Consider the following 17,175-nt stretch of genomic DNA (forward strand, 5'->3'; position numbering starts at 1 on the left):
AACTCTTAGTTTTTCTTGTGTGAGCACTATGTGATAGCCCTAACTTTTGGCAGAATGGTAGGAGCAGTAGATAGAAGTAGTAGGTAGGAACGTTTAGGGTGGAGCATTCGGTAAAAGTAGTTGGTAGGAGCATTCGGTAAAAGTAGTTGGTGGGAGCATTAGATAGAGTTAGTCAGTAGGAATATTAGGAAGGAGCCTCAGCAAACATTGCACTAGAGCTCACTTGTTATGGTGACTCTATTGCCATGGCCACCCCTTTGAGGCAGTTCCAATCAGAACAAACATCAGAGATGTGGATAGATAGATAGAAGTAGCGGTTGTAGTCATGGGGTCTAAAGTAAGTAAAAGATTGAGAGAAGGTACATTATTGTGTCTGTGGAAGAGCAAAGGTAGATGACTCTGAAGATATGGTAGTTCTTATATGTTGCATGAATAAGAATCTTGGATCTAGAGTGAAAGAGGGCTCATATGCTGGAAATGAAATGTCAGAGGATTATATGTGGTGCAAGGAGGGTTGAATAGATGAGAAATAATGTTATTAGAAAGGCATGTTGGTAAGCATAGTCTAACATTGAAGACTGACTAGTTCATGCTGAAATTATTCAGGTGTATGGAGGATATGAGGTAATAGGGGCTGATATGAAGGATGTCATTGTCAGGGGTAGAAATAGCAAGGGAAAGAGGGAGACCAAGGAAGAGATGGGTTGGAGTATAGGATGCTGTGGGTTATGAGCACCTGAACATGGAAATTGGCAAGAGTTGTACATTGGATAGAAACATGGAGTGATGTTCAGAATCCATGACAGATGAGTGAATAAGGATGGAAGAGGTTATGACACATCACAGTCTCCAGAGGGTTGACCTGAGCTGCACATTTATACCTGGACTCTACTCTGTTGTCCATTCCCTGAAGATGGTTCACTGAAATGAAATGTTGAATTAGAGTCCTCAAGTTGTCTCTAGTCTCTTCGTCCACCCTCATCCTCTAATGTAGTTTAAGTAGGCAATATGTTGATCATTGAAGTAGTGTGTGGGGTTTGGATGTGGCTAGTAGAACATGATATTGGTGCATTATATATGACAGTTAGAAACTGGATGTCTACAAATGAGACTGTCATTGATATATCCTTGATATTACCTTGTTAGAGTGTGTAAGGCAGGTAGGTATAAAGATGATTAGAATATAGTGGTACATGCGAAATGTTCCTCAAACATGTTCCAAAGCAAATAAAGAATAATGTTTTAAGTACAACCAGCATAGATGATCAGAATATCAACCTATTTCCAGATTTCTAATTTTTTTTCTCTTACAGATAAAGAGACCTTATTTCCATGTGAAACCCCTTGATAAGAAGCAAATCAAGAACTGGAATGACTACCTGGACTTTGAGATTAGTGAAGGGAACCCTGTGCGGATCATACATCTGTTTGAGCGATGTTTGGTTGCTTGTGCTCTTTACGAAGATTTTTGGTGTCGTTATGGTTTCTACATGGAGAAACATGTACAAAATGTTGTGGATGGAAAGTTTAAAGATTCAGCAAATGAGGAGTACCCAAATGATAATGAAAATAGGAAAGATTGTGAAGATGTGAAGGTTGAAAAGTCTTTGTCAGACAGTGCAGAAAATGAAAATACTGTTAATACTGAAGCTGGCAAAGAGGAAAAAGATCAGAATGGTTTAGATTTTGATGAACAGGTAATTGATGAAAATATTGCTGATGTTAAAGATGTTAAAGATGATAATGATTCTGTGGTGTGGGGCTCTGAGGCAAAAGTTGGAAATGACTTGATTAGAGATAGTGATGATAAAATGCAGGAAAAAAATGACTGTAGTGTTGTTAATGAATTAGCGAGTTCAGACTCTTTAGAACAATTGCAGACTAAAGAAAGAAATGATGAAAAGAATATTGGGGCTACAGAAATAAAACAAGGAGAGAACCAGGGACAAGATGCATATAGTTCAGAGCCCCAAACCTTAGAAGAACTGAAGAGTGAACTCTTTGGTAACTTGAGCCTAAATGGGCGTGTGTTAAAGTGCCCCCCGCTCACCCCTCAGTGGATTATGAGTGGGGTGAGCTGGGAGGACGTGAGACATATTTTTCGTCGAGGCTCGTGGATTCACTGTCCCAGTAAACCAGGCCTTCTCATGCAATGGGCAGAGTTCGAGGAGACACAAGGTAAAGAAAGCGATCTTAGGACTTATTTCCAGAGCTGATGTCATCTGCAGTAAGCTTTATATATTTCATTTATGTGGTTGTTCTACTCAGCATCTTTATGATTTAAATAGCAGTTACACATTGATCATTTCAGTCAAAACTTGATGGCCATTCACATTGTTACCAATTTTTAACAGTAAAACTTATTGAAGTGTTATCCAATATTTGAATTTGTTTAATCAGTAATTACAATTTATGATTTTTTTGTAACTAATTCAGAATTTATGATACTGGTCATACACTCATGATTTGCTGTGGGATTGAAAGCAGAAGTGTGTGAAAACATAGTTGAAACCAGATCCCTTTGAGTTGTTCCAAATAGTTATATAAACCCCCTTTGCTGTGGAATGTTAACTTCCCATAGAAATTAATGTGTTCATCCCAAAAGCAGTGCTACAGATATCGAAGTTTGAATTACCATTTTGAAGTTATTCATCTTGAGGAAGCTGTAGTTACATATTTACTTGATTTATTTACTTCACCTGTCTTTACATACTGTTTTGTATATCGTTATTGACAGAATGGTATCTCGGTGTGCCATCTCCATTTCGTTTGTAAAGGGAGAGATAACTATGCTTGTGGTTTTCTCTAAACCAGGGTTTTCCTTAAGGTTTAATTGAAGGGGTAAAATTGAAATTTGAAGTGGCTTAAAGTTTCCACCACATGTGTCGAACTAGTGAAGGGGTTTTAGAGGCATTTTGTGTGATTTGATTGTGAACTGTGGTCATGGAACAATGTATTCTTATGTATTTTGAGATAAAAGATCTGTTTTCTCCATGAATTTGCAAAAAAAATGTTTTAAGTAATTCTGTTTTGCAAGTCAGGGAAGGAAAAGCCCTGCTTCTAAACCTTCAGTTTTTCCAGAGAAAATTAATTTATGTTATTTATTTATTTTGCTTTGTCACTGTTTCCCGCGTTAGTGAGGTAGCGCAAGGAAACAGATGAAAGAATGGCCCAACCCACCCACATACACATGTATATACATACATGTCCACACACGCAAATATACATACCTATACATCTCAATGTACCCATATATATACACACACAGACATATACATATATACACATGTACATAATTCATAGTCTGCCCTTATTTATTCCCATCGCCACCTCGCCACACATGGAATAACAACCCCCTCCCCCCTCATGTATGCGAGGTAGCACCAGGAAAAGACAACAAAGGCCCCATTCGTTCACACTTAAGTCTCTAGCTGTCATACCACATCTAGCCGGTATACCACATCGTTCCAGTTCACTCTTTTCCTTTCACCCTCCTGCATGTTCATGCCCCGATCACTCAAAATCTTTTTCACTCCATCTTTCCACCTCCAATTTGGTCTCCCACTTCTCCTTGTTCCCTCCACCTCTGACACATATATCCTCTTGGTCAATCTTTCCTCACTCATTCTCTCCATGTGACCAAACCATTTTAAAACACCCTCTTCTGCTCTCTCAACCACACTCTTTTTATTACCACACATCTCTCTTACCCTTACATTACTTACTTGATGAAACCACCTCACACCACATATTGTCCTCAAACATCTCATTTCCAGCACATCCACCCTCCTGCGCACAACTCTATCCATAGCCCATGCCTCGCAACCATACGACATTGTTGGAACCACTTTTCCTTCAAACATACCCATTTTTGCTTTCCGAGATAATGTTCTCGACTTCCAAACATTCTTCAAGACTCCCAGGATTTTCGCCCCCTCCCCCACCCTATGACTCACTTCCACTTCCATGGTTCCATCCGCTGCCAGATCCACTCCCAGATATCTAAAACACTTCACATTCAAACTTACCTCCCAATTGACTTGACCCTCAATCCTACTGTACCTAATAACCTTGCTCTTATTCACATTTACTCTCAACTTTCTTCTTTCACACACTTTACCAAACTCAGTCACCAGCTTCTGCAGTTTCTCACATGAATCAGCCACCAGCGCTGTATCATCAGCAAACATCAACTTACTCACTTCCCAAGCTCTCTCATCCAGAACAGACTGCATACTTGCCCCTCTTTGCAAAACTCTTGCATTCACCTCCCTAACAACCCCATCCATAAACAAACTAAACAACTATGGAGACATCAATCACCCCTGCCGCAAACCTACATTCACTGAGAACCAATCACTTTCCTCTCTTCCTACACGTACACATACCTTACATCCTCGATAAAAACTTTTCACTGCTTCTAACAACTTGCCTCCCACACCATATATTCTTAATACCTACCACAGAGCATCTCCATCAACTCTTATCATATGCCTTCTCCAGATCCATGAATGCTACATACAAATCCATTTGCTTTTCTAAGTACTTCTCACATACATTCTTCAAAGCAAACACCTGATCCACACATCCTCTACCACTTCTGAAACCACACTGCTCTTCCCCAATCTGATGCTCTGTACATGCCTTCACCCTCTCAATCAATACCCTCCCATATGATTTCCCAGGAATACTGAACAAACTTATACCTCTGTAATTTGAGCACTCACTCTTATCCCCCTTGCCTTTGTACAATGGCACTATGTAAGCATTCTGCCAATCCTCAGGCACCTCACCTTGAATCATACATACATTAAATAACCTTACCAACCAGTCAACAATACAGTCACCCCCTTTTTTGATAAATTCCACTGCAATACTATCCAAACCTGCTGCCTTGCCAACTTTCATCTTTCGTAAAGCTTTTACTACCTCTTCTCTGTTTACCAAATCATTTTCCCTAACCCTCTCACTTTGCACACCACCTCGACGAAAACACCCTATATCTGCCACTCTATCGTTAAACACATTCAGCAAACCTTCAAAATACTCACTCCATCTCCTTCTCACATCACCACTACTTGTTATCACCTCCCCATGAGCCCCCTTCACTGAAGTTCCCATTTGCTCCCTTGTCTTACGCACTTTATTTACCTCCTTCCAAAACATCTTTTTTTTTTTCTTTTTTTTTTTCTTTTTTTTGCCGCTGTCTCCCGCGTTTGCGAGGTAGCGCAAGGAAACAGATGAAAGAAATGGCCCAACCCACCCCCATACACACGTATATACATACGTCCACACATGCAAATATACATACCTACACATCTTTCCATGGTTTACCCCAGACGCTTCACATGCCCTGATTCAATCCACTGACAGCACGTCAACCCCGGTATACCACATCGATCCAATTCACTCTATTCCTTGCCCTCCTTTCACCCTCCTGCATGTTCAGGCCCCGATCACACAAAATCTTTTTCACTCCATCTTTCCACCTCCAATTTGGTCCCCCACTTCTCCTCATTCCCTCCACCTCCGACACATATATCCTCTTGGTCAATCTTTCCTCACTCATTCTCTCCATGTGCCCAAACCATTTCAAAACACCCTCTTCTGCTCTCTCAACCACACTCTTTTTATTTCCACACATCTCTCTTACCCTTACGTTACTTACTCGATCAAACCACCTCACACCACACATTGTCCTCAAACATCTCATTTCCAGCACATCCATCCTCCTGCGCACAACTCTATCCATAGCCCACGCCTCGCAACCATACAACATTGTTGGAACCACTATTCCTTCAAACATACCCATTTTTGCTTTGCGAGATAATGTTCTCGACTTCCACACATTCTTCAAGGCTCCCAGGATTTTCGCCCCCTCCCCCACCCTATGATCCACTTCCGCTTCCATGGTTCCATCCGCTGCCAGATCCACTCCCAGATATCTAAAACACTTTACTTCCTCCAGTTTTGCTCCATTCAAACTTACCTCCCAATTGACTTGACCCTCAACCCTACTGTACCTAATAACCTTGCTCTTATTCACATCTTTTTATTCTCCTAAAATTTAATGATACTCTCTCACCCCAACTCTCATTTGCCCTCTTTTTCACCTCTTGCACCTTTCTCTTGACCTCCTGTCTCTTTCTTTTATACATCTCCCACTCATTTGCATTTTTTCCCTGCAAAAATCGTCCAAATGCCTCTCTCTTCTCTTTCACTAATAATCTTACTTCTTCATCCCACCACTCACTACCCTTTCTAATCATCCCACCTCCCACGCTTCTCATACCACAAACATCTTTTGCGCAAGCCATCACTGCTTCCCTAAATACATCCCATTCCTCCCCCGCTCCACTTACCTCCTTTGTTCTCACCTTTTTCCATTCTGTAATCAGTCTCTCCTGGTACTTCTTCACACAAGTCTCCTTCCCAAGCTCACTTACTCTCACCACTCTCTTCACCCCAACATTCTCTCTTCTTTTCTGAAAACCCATACAAATCTTCACCTTCGCCTCCACAAGATAATGATCAGACATCCCTCCAGTTGCACCTCTCAGCACATTAACATCCAAAAGTCTCTCTTTTGCGCACCTATCAGTTAACACGTAATCCAATAACGCTCTCTGGCCATCTCTCCTACTTACATACGTATACTTATATATATCTCGCTTTTTAAACCAGGTATCCCCAATCACCAGTCCTTTTTCAGCACATAAATCTACAAGCTCTTCACCATTTCCATTTATTATGCTGAACACCCCATGTATACCAATTATTCCCTCAACTGCCACATTACTCACCTTTGCATCAAAACCACTAAGACACTCATTCAGCTGCTCCCAAAACACTTGCCTCTCATGATCTTTCTTCTCATGCCCAGGTGCATATGCACCAATAATCACCCATCTCTCTCCAACCACTTTCAGTTTTACCCATATCAATCTAGAATTTACTTTCTTACACTCTATCACATACTCCCACCACTCCTGTTTCAGGTGTAGTGCTACTCCTTCCCTTGCTCTTGTACTCTCACTAACCCCAGACTTAACTCCCAAGACATTCCCAAACCACTCTTCCCCTTTACCCTTGAGCTTCGTTTCACTCAGAGCCAGAACATGCAGGTTCCTTTCCTCAAACATACTACCTATCTCTCCTTTTTTCACATCTTGGTTACATCCACACACATTTAGACACCCCAATCTGAGCCTTCGAGGAGGATGAGTACTCCCCGCGTGACTCCTTCTGTTTCCCCTTTTAGAAAGTTAAAATACAAGGAGGGTAGAGTTTCTAGCCCCCCGCTCCCGTCCCCTTTAGACGCCTTCTACGACAGGTGAGGAATTCGTGGGAAGTATGACTTTGAAATTATTCTGGGTCATATTTAAAGGAAGGTGTTAAGAAATTGTTAGAATGATGTCACAGTTTGAGAAAATTAGTCATTTGATGTGATTATGTTTCGTATTTTCTCTTGGGTTTTAGGGTACGAGAGATTTGTTTTGTGGCAGGGTATATGCAGTATTTAGGGTCTTGCAAAGCAACTAACATTCATGGTTTAGGTAATAGATATTTTTCCCAGATGTTCATAATTTGTTCCACATGTTAGCTGATAAGTCACAGTCAACTGAATACCCTAATCAACATCATCTCATTAACATTATATGTTTATTTGTGTCCTGACACCTGCTCCCTCTTGGAGCTCTCTTAAAGGGGTGGCCGCAAAAATAGAGTGTCCATAACTAGTGAACTCCAGTGCTGCTTCGTAGCCTTTTGTGCTTCACCCTTAACAGGCCACTGGCAGAGGGCAACTCTAGTAGTGTTTGCAGAGACTTTTACCTAAATGCTCTTATTGACTACTTCTACCTAATACTCCTGCCTGATGTTCCTTCCTATTCCTTCTACCTAATGTCTCTAACTAATGTTCCTGCCTAAATGCCCCTAAATATCTGTTGCTCTTACCAGTTTGCCATAAGGCAAGTCTAGTTCTTAGTGTGAACTGCAGGAAATCTAGAGTTAAGAAGAATAAGCTTTGTGAGTTAAGTGTTGTTAAATGTTATGTATGATAAGAAGAGATTGTATATTTGTGGACATGTGTGGGTGAGGCAGAAAGAATAGAGAGCTACTTAGGTCAGAGAAGTGCAACTTGACAATCACTAAGGTGCTGGCTCACTATGCAGCCATTACTCACCCACTAGATACCCAGCCGGGTAGTACTGATAATTGATATACCTCCCTGGTCATTAGCTGCCCACCAACTTTGTTTTAAATATTTATTTATATTTTATATTCATTATACTTTGTCGCTGTCTCCTGTGTTAGTGAGGTAGCACAAGGAAACAGACAAAAGAATGGCCCAACACACCCACATACACATGCATATACATACACGTCTGCACACGCACATGTACATACCTATACGTTTCAGCATATACACAGACATTTGCATATATACACATGTACATAATTCATACTTGCTGACTTCATTCATTCCTGTCGCCACTCCGCCACACTTGAAATGACAACCCCCTCCCACTGCATGTGCATGAGGTAGCACTAGGAAAAGACAAAAAGGCCACATTCGTTCACACTCAGTCTCTAGCTGTCATGAATAATGCACCAAAAGCACAACTCCCTTTCCACACCCAGGCCCCACAAAACTTTCCATGGTTTACCCCAGATGCTTCACATGCCCGGGTTCAATCTATTGACAGCACATCGACCCCGGTATACCACATCGTTCCAATTCACTCTATTTCTTGCTTGCCTTTCACCCTCCTGCATGTTCAGGCCCTGATCACTCAAAATTTTTGTCACTCCATCCTTCCACCTCCAATTTGGTCTCCCACGTCTCCTCGTTCCCTCTACCTCTGACACATATATCCTCTTTGTCAATCTTTTCTCACTCATTCTCTCATTAAGAGTATATGGTGTGGGAGGCAAGTTGCTAGAAGCAGTGAAAAGTTTTTATCGAGGATGTAAGGCATGTGTATGAGTAGGAAGAGAGGAAAGTGATTGGTTCCCAGTGAATGTCGGTTTGCAGCAGGGGTGCATGATGTCTCCATGGTTGTTTAATTTGTTTATGGATGGGGTTGTTAAGGAGGTGAATGCAAGAGTTTTGGAGAGATGGGCAAGTATGCAGTCTGTTGTGGATGAGAGGGCTTGGGAAGTGAGTCAGTTGTTGTTCACTGATGATACGGCGCTGGTTGCTGATTTGGGTGAGAAACTTCAGAAGCTGGTGAATGAGTTTGGTAAAGTATGTGAAAGAAGAAAGCTGAGAGTAAATGTGAATAAGAGCAAGGTTATTAGGTAAAGTAGGGTTGAGGGACAAGTCAATTGGGAGATAAGTTTGAATGGAGAAAAACTGGAGGAAGTGAAGTGTTTTAGATATCTGTGAGTTGATTTGGCAGCGGCTGGAACCATGAAAGCAGAAGTGAGTCACAGGTTGGGGGAATGGGCGAAGGTTCTGGGACTGCATACTCGTCTGTCTCCAAAACTCTTGCATTTACCTCTCAAAACATCCCATCCCTAAACAAATTAAACAACCATTGGAATATCACACACCCCTGCCACAGACTGACCTTCTCTGTGAACCTTTCTTCCTACTTGTACACATGCCTTAGACCATTGATGAAAACTTGTCACTGCTTCTCACATTGAATACTCCTAAGACCTTCCACAAAGCATCTTTATCAACCCCATCGTATGCCTTCTCCAGATCCATAAATGCTAATTATTTCTCATATATTCTTCAAAGTAAACATCTCATCCACACATCCTCTGCCACTTCTAAAAACCACACTGATGCTCTGTGCGTGCCTTCACCCTCTCAATCAGTACCCTCCCATACAGTTTTCCAGGAATACTTTACAAACTTATGGTCTAGTTTGAACACTTACCTTTATCCCCTTTACCTTTGCACAGTGGCACTACACATGCATTTTGCCAGTCCTCAGGTACTTCACCATGATCCATGCATACATTGAATACCCTTACCAACCAGTCAACAACACAGTCATCCCCTTTCTTAATAAACTGAACTGAAACACCATCTAAACCCGCTGCCTTGCCGGATTTCATCTTCCACCAGGCTTTCTGTACCTCTTCTTTCTTCACGAAACCACTCTCCCTGACTCTCACTTTGCACACCATGCCAACCAAAAACCCTACATCTGCCACTCTTATCAAACATATTTAACAAACCTTCAAAATACTTGCTCCTCACTTCATCACTACCTGTTATCACTTTTTCCTCTGCCTCCTTCACCGATGTTTCCATTTATTCTCTTGTCTTATGCACGTTATTTATCTCCTTCCAAAACACCTTTTAATTCTCCCCAAAGTTTAATGATACTCTCTCACCTCATCTTTCATTTGCCTTCTTTTTCAACCCCTGCACCTGTATCTTCACCTGCTGCTGCTTTCTCTTATACATCTCCTAGTCATTCATATACTTCTTCCTTGCAAGTATCATCCAAACTCCTCTCTTTTCTGTTTCACTAACAACTTTATTTCTTCATCCTACCACTCATTACCCTTTCTAATTTGTCCACCTCCCACCTTTCTTATACCAGATGCATGTCTCGCACATGTGACCACTGCTTCCCTAAATACACTCCCCTCACGTCATAGGCTCTCACCTTTTGCCATTCTCCTTTCAATCTCTCCTCGTATTTCCTCAAACAAGTCTCCTTTGCAAGCTAGATAATTAATCATCACTCTTCTTGCCAATGTTCTCTATTCTTTTTTAAAAACCTCTACAAATCTTCACCTTCCCCTCCACAAGGTAGTGATTAAACATCTCACCAGATGCCTCTCTCAGCACATTAACATCCAAAAACCCGTCTTTTACATGCCTCTCAGTTAACACTAATCTGATAATGCCCTTTAACCATCTCTCCTACTCATGTACATGTACTTTTGTATATCTCTTTTTTTAAAGCAGATATTTCCAATCACTAGTCTTTTTCAGCACACAAATCCTTAAACTCTTCACCATTTTCATTCACAGCACTGAGTAACCCATGTACACCAATTATATCCTCAACTGCCACATTACTCATCTTCACATTTAAATCACCCATCACTAATAACGTCTCATGCACCAAAACTGCTGACACACTCACTCAGCTACTCCATCCACTTTCAGTTTTACCCACATCAATCTAGAATTTACTTCCTTATGCTTTATCACACTCCCACAACAGCTTCAAGCATAGTCCTACTCCTTCTTAGCTCTTGTTCTCTCATCAACCCTTGATTTTACTCCCAAGTCGTTTCCAAACCATTCTTCCACTTTACCCTTGAGCTTCGTGTCATTCAAAACCATAGCATCCAGGTTTCTTTCTTTCAATTTGGTTATATCCACACACATTTAGACACCCCAGTCTGAGCCTTCAAGGAGGATGAGCACTCCCCACCTGACTCGTGTTTCCTCTTTTAAAAATTGAAATACATGAAGGGAAGGGTTTCCAGCAGGTGGCTGGATATTCAATATTGAGCATATGTGGAAAAAAAATATGGTTTGTAAATGTCAACTATACTTAGTTTTTATAGATAACACTGGTCAGAGAGATTTTACCCAATGAAAATGATATGTCTCTGATGTATTTTATCATGCTAAATCCAAATATGTTTTCAGAATTTCTCGAACACCCATTTTTTTTGTTCCAGCATACTTGCACATCTTTACATACAGTATGTATGTGCCAGTGCTCTATGGAGCTATTTCCATTTTTTGTGAAGTACAATAGCTTCCTTTTGAAAGTACAAGCTTAGATAAATGAGTCACCAAGGGTTTGCAGAAATATGACTGGAAATGTTGGAACATTCAAACAGTGCCTATTCATGAGTAGCCATTCTCTGTCAGTTGCAGGCTAGAATTCAATGTATAAACAGTCTCTTCCACTCTGTTGACATATTGTGCTTTTGTGTATTCAAGTGTTATGCTGATACCCGAGCCAACATTATAATGCTGAGAAACTGTGTACATAGTCCGAACTGTTTCTGCTACATCTACAGTGAATTGGCATTCATATTGCAAAATTGTTCTTTCACTACCCTCTTAATTATGCTGTGAGCATTACTTTGCCTGTGAAATGGATGACCAGGATAAAAGTTGGGTCCCTCATATTTGTTGTGTCCTGTGTCAGGCATCTCTCAGCATGGGCAAAAGGTTCACACTTTATGCCTTTTGCCATTTTTATGGTTTGGAAAGACCTCAGAGTTCATGCTTTGGATTGCTACTTCTGTCTGACAGATATATATGGTATAACATCAGAATCTAAGCATACCATTAAAAATATTCTAATTTACCATCTGCCATGAGGCCACAGTTGGGAATTACCTATGCTAGAGCCTCCAAGAAACATGACACTGAGTGGTGATGAGTCTGGTGATGAGAAAGTAGACCAAGTAGAGGACAATATGGTCCCAACATTTGAAGCTGTTCTGCTAGTAAACCACATTTGCTGAGTCAAGTAGATCTTAAGGATCTTGTTCACGATTTAGATTTGTCTAAGAAGTGAGCCAAACTTTTGGGTTACAGGTTAAAAGGCTGTAATCTTTTTCAGAATGAAATTAAAGTTTGTTTTTATCATGATTGCCATGTTGTTTTCAAATAAATTTTCTCCTTTGAAGATTGTCTGGTGTTTTGCAATGATATTCATTCTGTTATGAAGGCACTTGGCCATGAATATAACACAGGTGAGTGACGCTTGTTTATTGACTCTTCAAAAGTAAGCTTAAAAGCAGTTCTGCTCCACAACAGAAATATGTTCCCCTCCAGTCCTCTGGCTCATGCAGATGGCATGAAGGAATTGCATGATAACATGAAGCTTCTTTTGGAAAAAACTAAGTATGGGGACTTCATGTGGAATGTATGTGGTGACTTAAAGGTTGTGGCACTTTCCTTCGAAATACAACTTGATAACACGAAGTTCTGTTGTTTCCTCTGTGAGGGACAGCTCGGACAAGAAAAATCATGTAAAGAAAGTGCGGCCAAAATGAACATCACTGATGACTCCATTACCATTCTTTTTCCATTGCCATTGAAGAAGAATGCCATCATGCCTCCTGTTGTTGATCCTGAGAAAATTTATCTGCCTCCTTTGCAGATTAAGCTCGGGTTGATGAAAAACTTTGTAAAAGGTATGGATAAAACTGGCCATGAATTCACATATTTGAGGAATGAATTCCCCAGAATCAGTGATGCAAAAATCAAGGAGGGTACTTTTGTAGAACCACTGATCTGGGAACTGCTTCGAAATAAGAAGTTCGATGAAGAGCTAAATTAAGTTGAAAAAACTGCATGGCTGTCATTTAAGAGAATCTGCAAAGTGTCTGGGAATCACAGATCTAAAAACTATTGTGATGTAAAAGATCTGTTGACTTCATATAAAGCCCTTGGGTGCAATATGAGTCTAGAAATTCACTTTTTGGACTCCGACTTTTTCCCAGAAAATCTTAGGGCAGTCATTGATGAGCATGGAAAAAAATTTCACCGGGACATTTTGGACATGGAAAAGCAGTTCTGAGGAAAGTAGATCCCCTCTGTTGGCAGATCACTGCTGGACACTAAGGAGGGATGTTCCTGAGGCCAAATATTGCCAAAATTGTTTACTTTTACATTTTAGAGGTAAGTTTTTTAAGTGTAATACCAACCTCATTTATGAATGAGCAATATACACTTATTGTAAAATTTAATTGCTCTGTCACATAAAAACCATGCCTAATAGAAAAATTCAAAAACATTTGAATTCAGCATAAAATGTACCATATAACATCCACCTATTTTAGTTTGTGGGACAAAAAAAAAAAATAAAAATTTTTGTTGGCCAGTGTAATATTGATTGGCAATCAGTTAGAGCAAGCTGGTAATACAGAATGGTAGTGGAGGTGAGGTGTTGGGTGGCAACACCACTTACATAATTTGTATAATAATCCTCTCCTGGGCATTCTGCTTCTTTGAAAGTATTATATTACATTACATCACACAAATTACATAAAATATAACAAATATTTGCAAGGAGTGGTGAACTGTGTAAGCATGCCCTGCTCTTATATAAAAACTCAGAATTAACGGAAAAAAAACACTATGTTTATGAAGGTACACTGGAAGCTGTTGTGGAACACACATTGGTTCCGTTAAATTCGTAGATGGGCACGCCATCATACAGGTACTTCCATTAGAAGTGTTTCTGTAGAACTATATTTATTCATGTTTTGCACATTTGAAAAAAATTGACCCAGTTATCCTCTGGTTGTGTATAGTAGTGAAATAATTACGATATATCATCACAGAATTAGTCTGTAGATTAGGAGGATGTTTGAGATGCATAAACCAAGTATTTTTCTGTGTTCTCAGAATATGATCATGAGTGAAATAAGTACCTGATTTCATAATTTTTCAGCATTTTTTGAAAGTTTGGTATTACATGTTATTCAGAAAATGAAGTGTCAAGTTGGCTAGGATGATTTCCCACCCTTTTGTGTTGCAAAGCTTTTAGAAGTTTTTGGTAACATTTTTGGGTGTATGATTAAAATTATTATAATATTTATTGAAAAACTTTTTTTTTTATACAGTTCCTTAATCTGGATATATTATATTTTTGGTGATTTACATGTAGTATATAGAAAAATTATTTTCAGGTAACTTGGATACGTCAAGAGAGTTGCTTAATACAGTCATTGCCAAATATCCAACATTGCTCAAGGCCAGGTAATTATTTTTTCCCAAAAGAATTGCAGATATAAACCTTGATTCTTATGGGTAAACCTGTCATTATAGTGAATAGAAATATTGTACTGGATTTTCTTATGTATTCTGCCTGTTGGTAGGTTAGTTTCAAGGATTTATCATCTCCTGTACTGTACTCTGTTTTCTACCTTCTTCCTCATATTGTGATAATGCTTCCTGGCCTTCTAGTAAAAAAGCACAGATTCTATCTCTTTTCTTGGTCTTTTATCCTCATATCTTTCCCCTGTCCTATATTTCAGCAGACTACTTTTTGGTATTTGGTGAGTTAATTATTGATACTGATATGGAAAATCCAGAAATGTTATATTGTTAGTAATGATGAGGGTTGATGCAACAATATTTTTGTCTGATTTTAACCTCTATTTCAAAATGTATTCTGCAATTCAGTAACAGTTGAAATAAGGTGGTACAGAGGAAGCTGTTATGTAACTCAATACATGATTTTATTGCTAGTGAGAGATATTTTGTAATACATTGTCAGCTTAATGAAGATATGTTGTAATGCAGAATTCTTGTAGATAGTTACTCTTTATGTGACTCAGGATGCAGCTGATAGAACTGGAACGTCGAGCTGAGTGTTATGAACGAGTTGAGGAGTTGTATGCAGAGGCGTCTCGTGCACTTACACAACCTCGCCATCGCTCATGGCTTGCCATTAGATATGCTCGATTTCTCTTTAAGGTGAGATAGTACAGTGCATCTTGTCTCCAAATAGGATTTATTATGTTCCAAAATGTGATATCTTTGGATGATATTCAAGTCTTTCATTGTCTACATTGGCTTTACATTAATAAAGCACCAAAAGATATTCCATTTGTACCTCAGATTTTGATGCCAGATTTAAGAGAAAATCTTGTTAGACTCATTCTTTAGCCTAAGCAGAAGTGCTTGACAAGCAGTCTGAAAAACATCAAGATATTGTAACCATTTAAGATATCATAACCATTTTTTGTTTTTGTATTCAGTCAGTCTGCTTACAGCATTGCTGCTTATATTTAGTGTAAGTCTCAAATACAGATAATCAGGGTATTAGTCAATTCTCTACACTTACACCTTTAAAAAGTAGTTATGCATCTTGGTTTGTATCCTAAGGATTGCTTTTTGTCTTTGTTTTGATATTTGTTAAATAGTTTTGCAAGTTGAGAAAATTTTTGGCTGACATTTCAGGGCTGTCTCTGCCATTGATATTCCAGAATATAGAAGAATTTGTGGCCTTCTTCAAGCTTGCAGGTTTGGGTTAATGAATCTAATTTTATAGAATATGTTCCTATAAAATGTGCATGCTCATATGAACTTGATGCACCCCATTTATACAGGCAAAAAGTGAATAGTAGACATGTAGATTGGAAATTCATTTGTTTAGTTGCCAATTGGAGTCTGCTTGGAGGAATATATTACTTATGTCATGATTACCCATATCAGTAACATTTGAAAGACAGATGCTTGTGTACTGTTTAATTGACCTCACAAGAGATTCTCAGGCACTGACAGACATGAGTAATCTCCATCCTTGTGAACTCGTTAGCACTTTATTAAGCTTGTTTTCCAGCTGTATTCTGAGGCTTAGATAGGGTAACCCAAGGACTATCCTCATCACTTTTTTTTTCTAGAAAAGTGCTGAGAAAGACACTTAGATATCTGGTCTGGGATGGATTTGTGCTGGTTTATTGCCAAGAAGCATATGCTCCTCTCTTTTTAGACTTCAAGACTCTACAGAAATAAAAGCTAATCTTTAGATGTCATTTTTAATGGATCCCTCTTTATAAAGTAGATGTTACTTAACATTGTTGCTTGATATTTACCTATATAGCTGCTGTTCTGTTTTTGTAATGTAAAAACAACTTTTTTTGATTAATAAAGAGCAAAACTTATGTTTCCAGAAATAGACGAAATGGTTCAAAGTCATTTCATGTTATTTAACTTGTCAGTACAGGTTGTACCTCTCTAATCCGCCACTCTGTGGTCCATCCACTCCCATGGTCCGGCATGTTTTGAAACTGCTACCATTAGTGTGTGGATCTGCCATCAGGGCAGCTCTGATAGTAGTGCTAAGGCACCAAAATCTGTTTGCACTGCAACCAAGCTAATTAAGAGTCCTGTTAATTTCTTATATTCATTTTTTTGCTGAAAATGAAAGCTAGAAAAGTTTAGTTTCAAAAAACTTTGAAAGGTGCCTGGAGTACAGAATTAGATAGTGTACTTACAGAGTGGTTTAAACTCCCATGTAATGAAGGTGTAAGCATATCTGGAGAGATGCTTATCAAGCAGGCCAAAGTTTTCAATTGAGAACTAAAGCTAGACTATGACTGTGAATATTTACAAGTATGGTTACACAAGTTTAAGTGAAGACATGGAATTTCAGTACATAGTGTATGTGGTGAAAAGCATAGTGCTGACATGGAAGCTTGTAATGTAAGGTCATA

At 39.3% G+C, this 17,175-nt stretch overlaps 1 protein-coding gene across 1 annotated transcript in view; it reads left to right on the plus strand.

Moving 5' to 3' along the window:
* The window catches only part of LOC139763342 (uncharacterized), a 305,437-nt gene that overhangs the window by 150,582 nt on the left and 137,680 nt on the right, over nt 1-17,175 (plus strand). The window contains exons 9-11 of the mRNA XM_071689364.1: nt 1,314-2,178; nt 14,644-14,713; nt 15,295-15,433. Coding sequence (XP_071545465.1) covers nt 1,314-2,178; nt 14,644-14,713; nt 15,295-15,433 — 1,074 coding nt within the window. The remainder of the gene's footprint in view (nt 1-1,313; nt 2,179-14,643; nt 14,714-15,294; nt 15,434-17,175) is intronic.

Source organism: Panulirus ornatus, chromosome 46 (genome assembly GCF_036320965.1).
Source record: "Panulirus ornatus isolate Po-2019 chromosome 46, ASM3632096v1, whole genome shotgun sequence".
In the NCBI taxonomy this organism is placed as follows: Eukaryota; Metazoa; Arthropoda; class Malacostraca; order Decapoda; family Palinuridae; genus Panulirus; species Panulirus ornatus.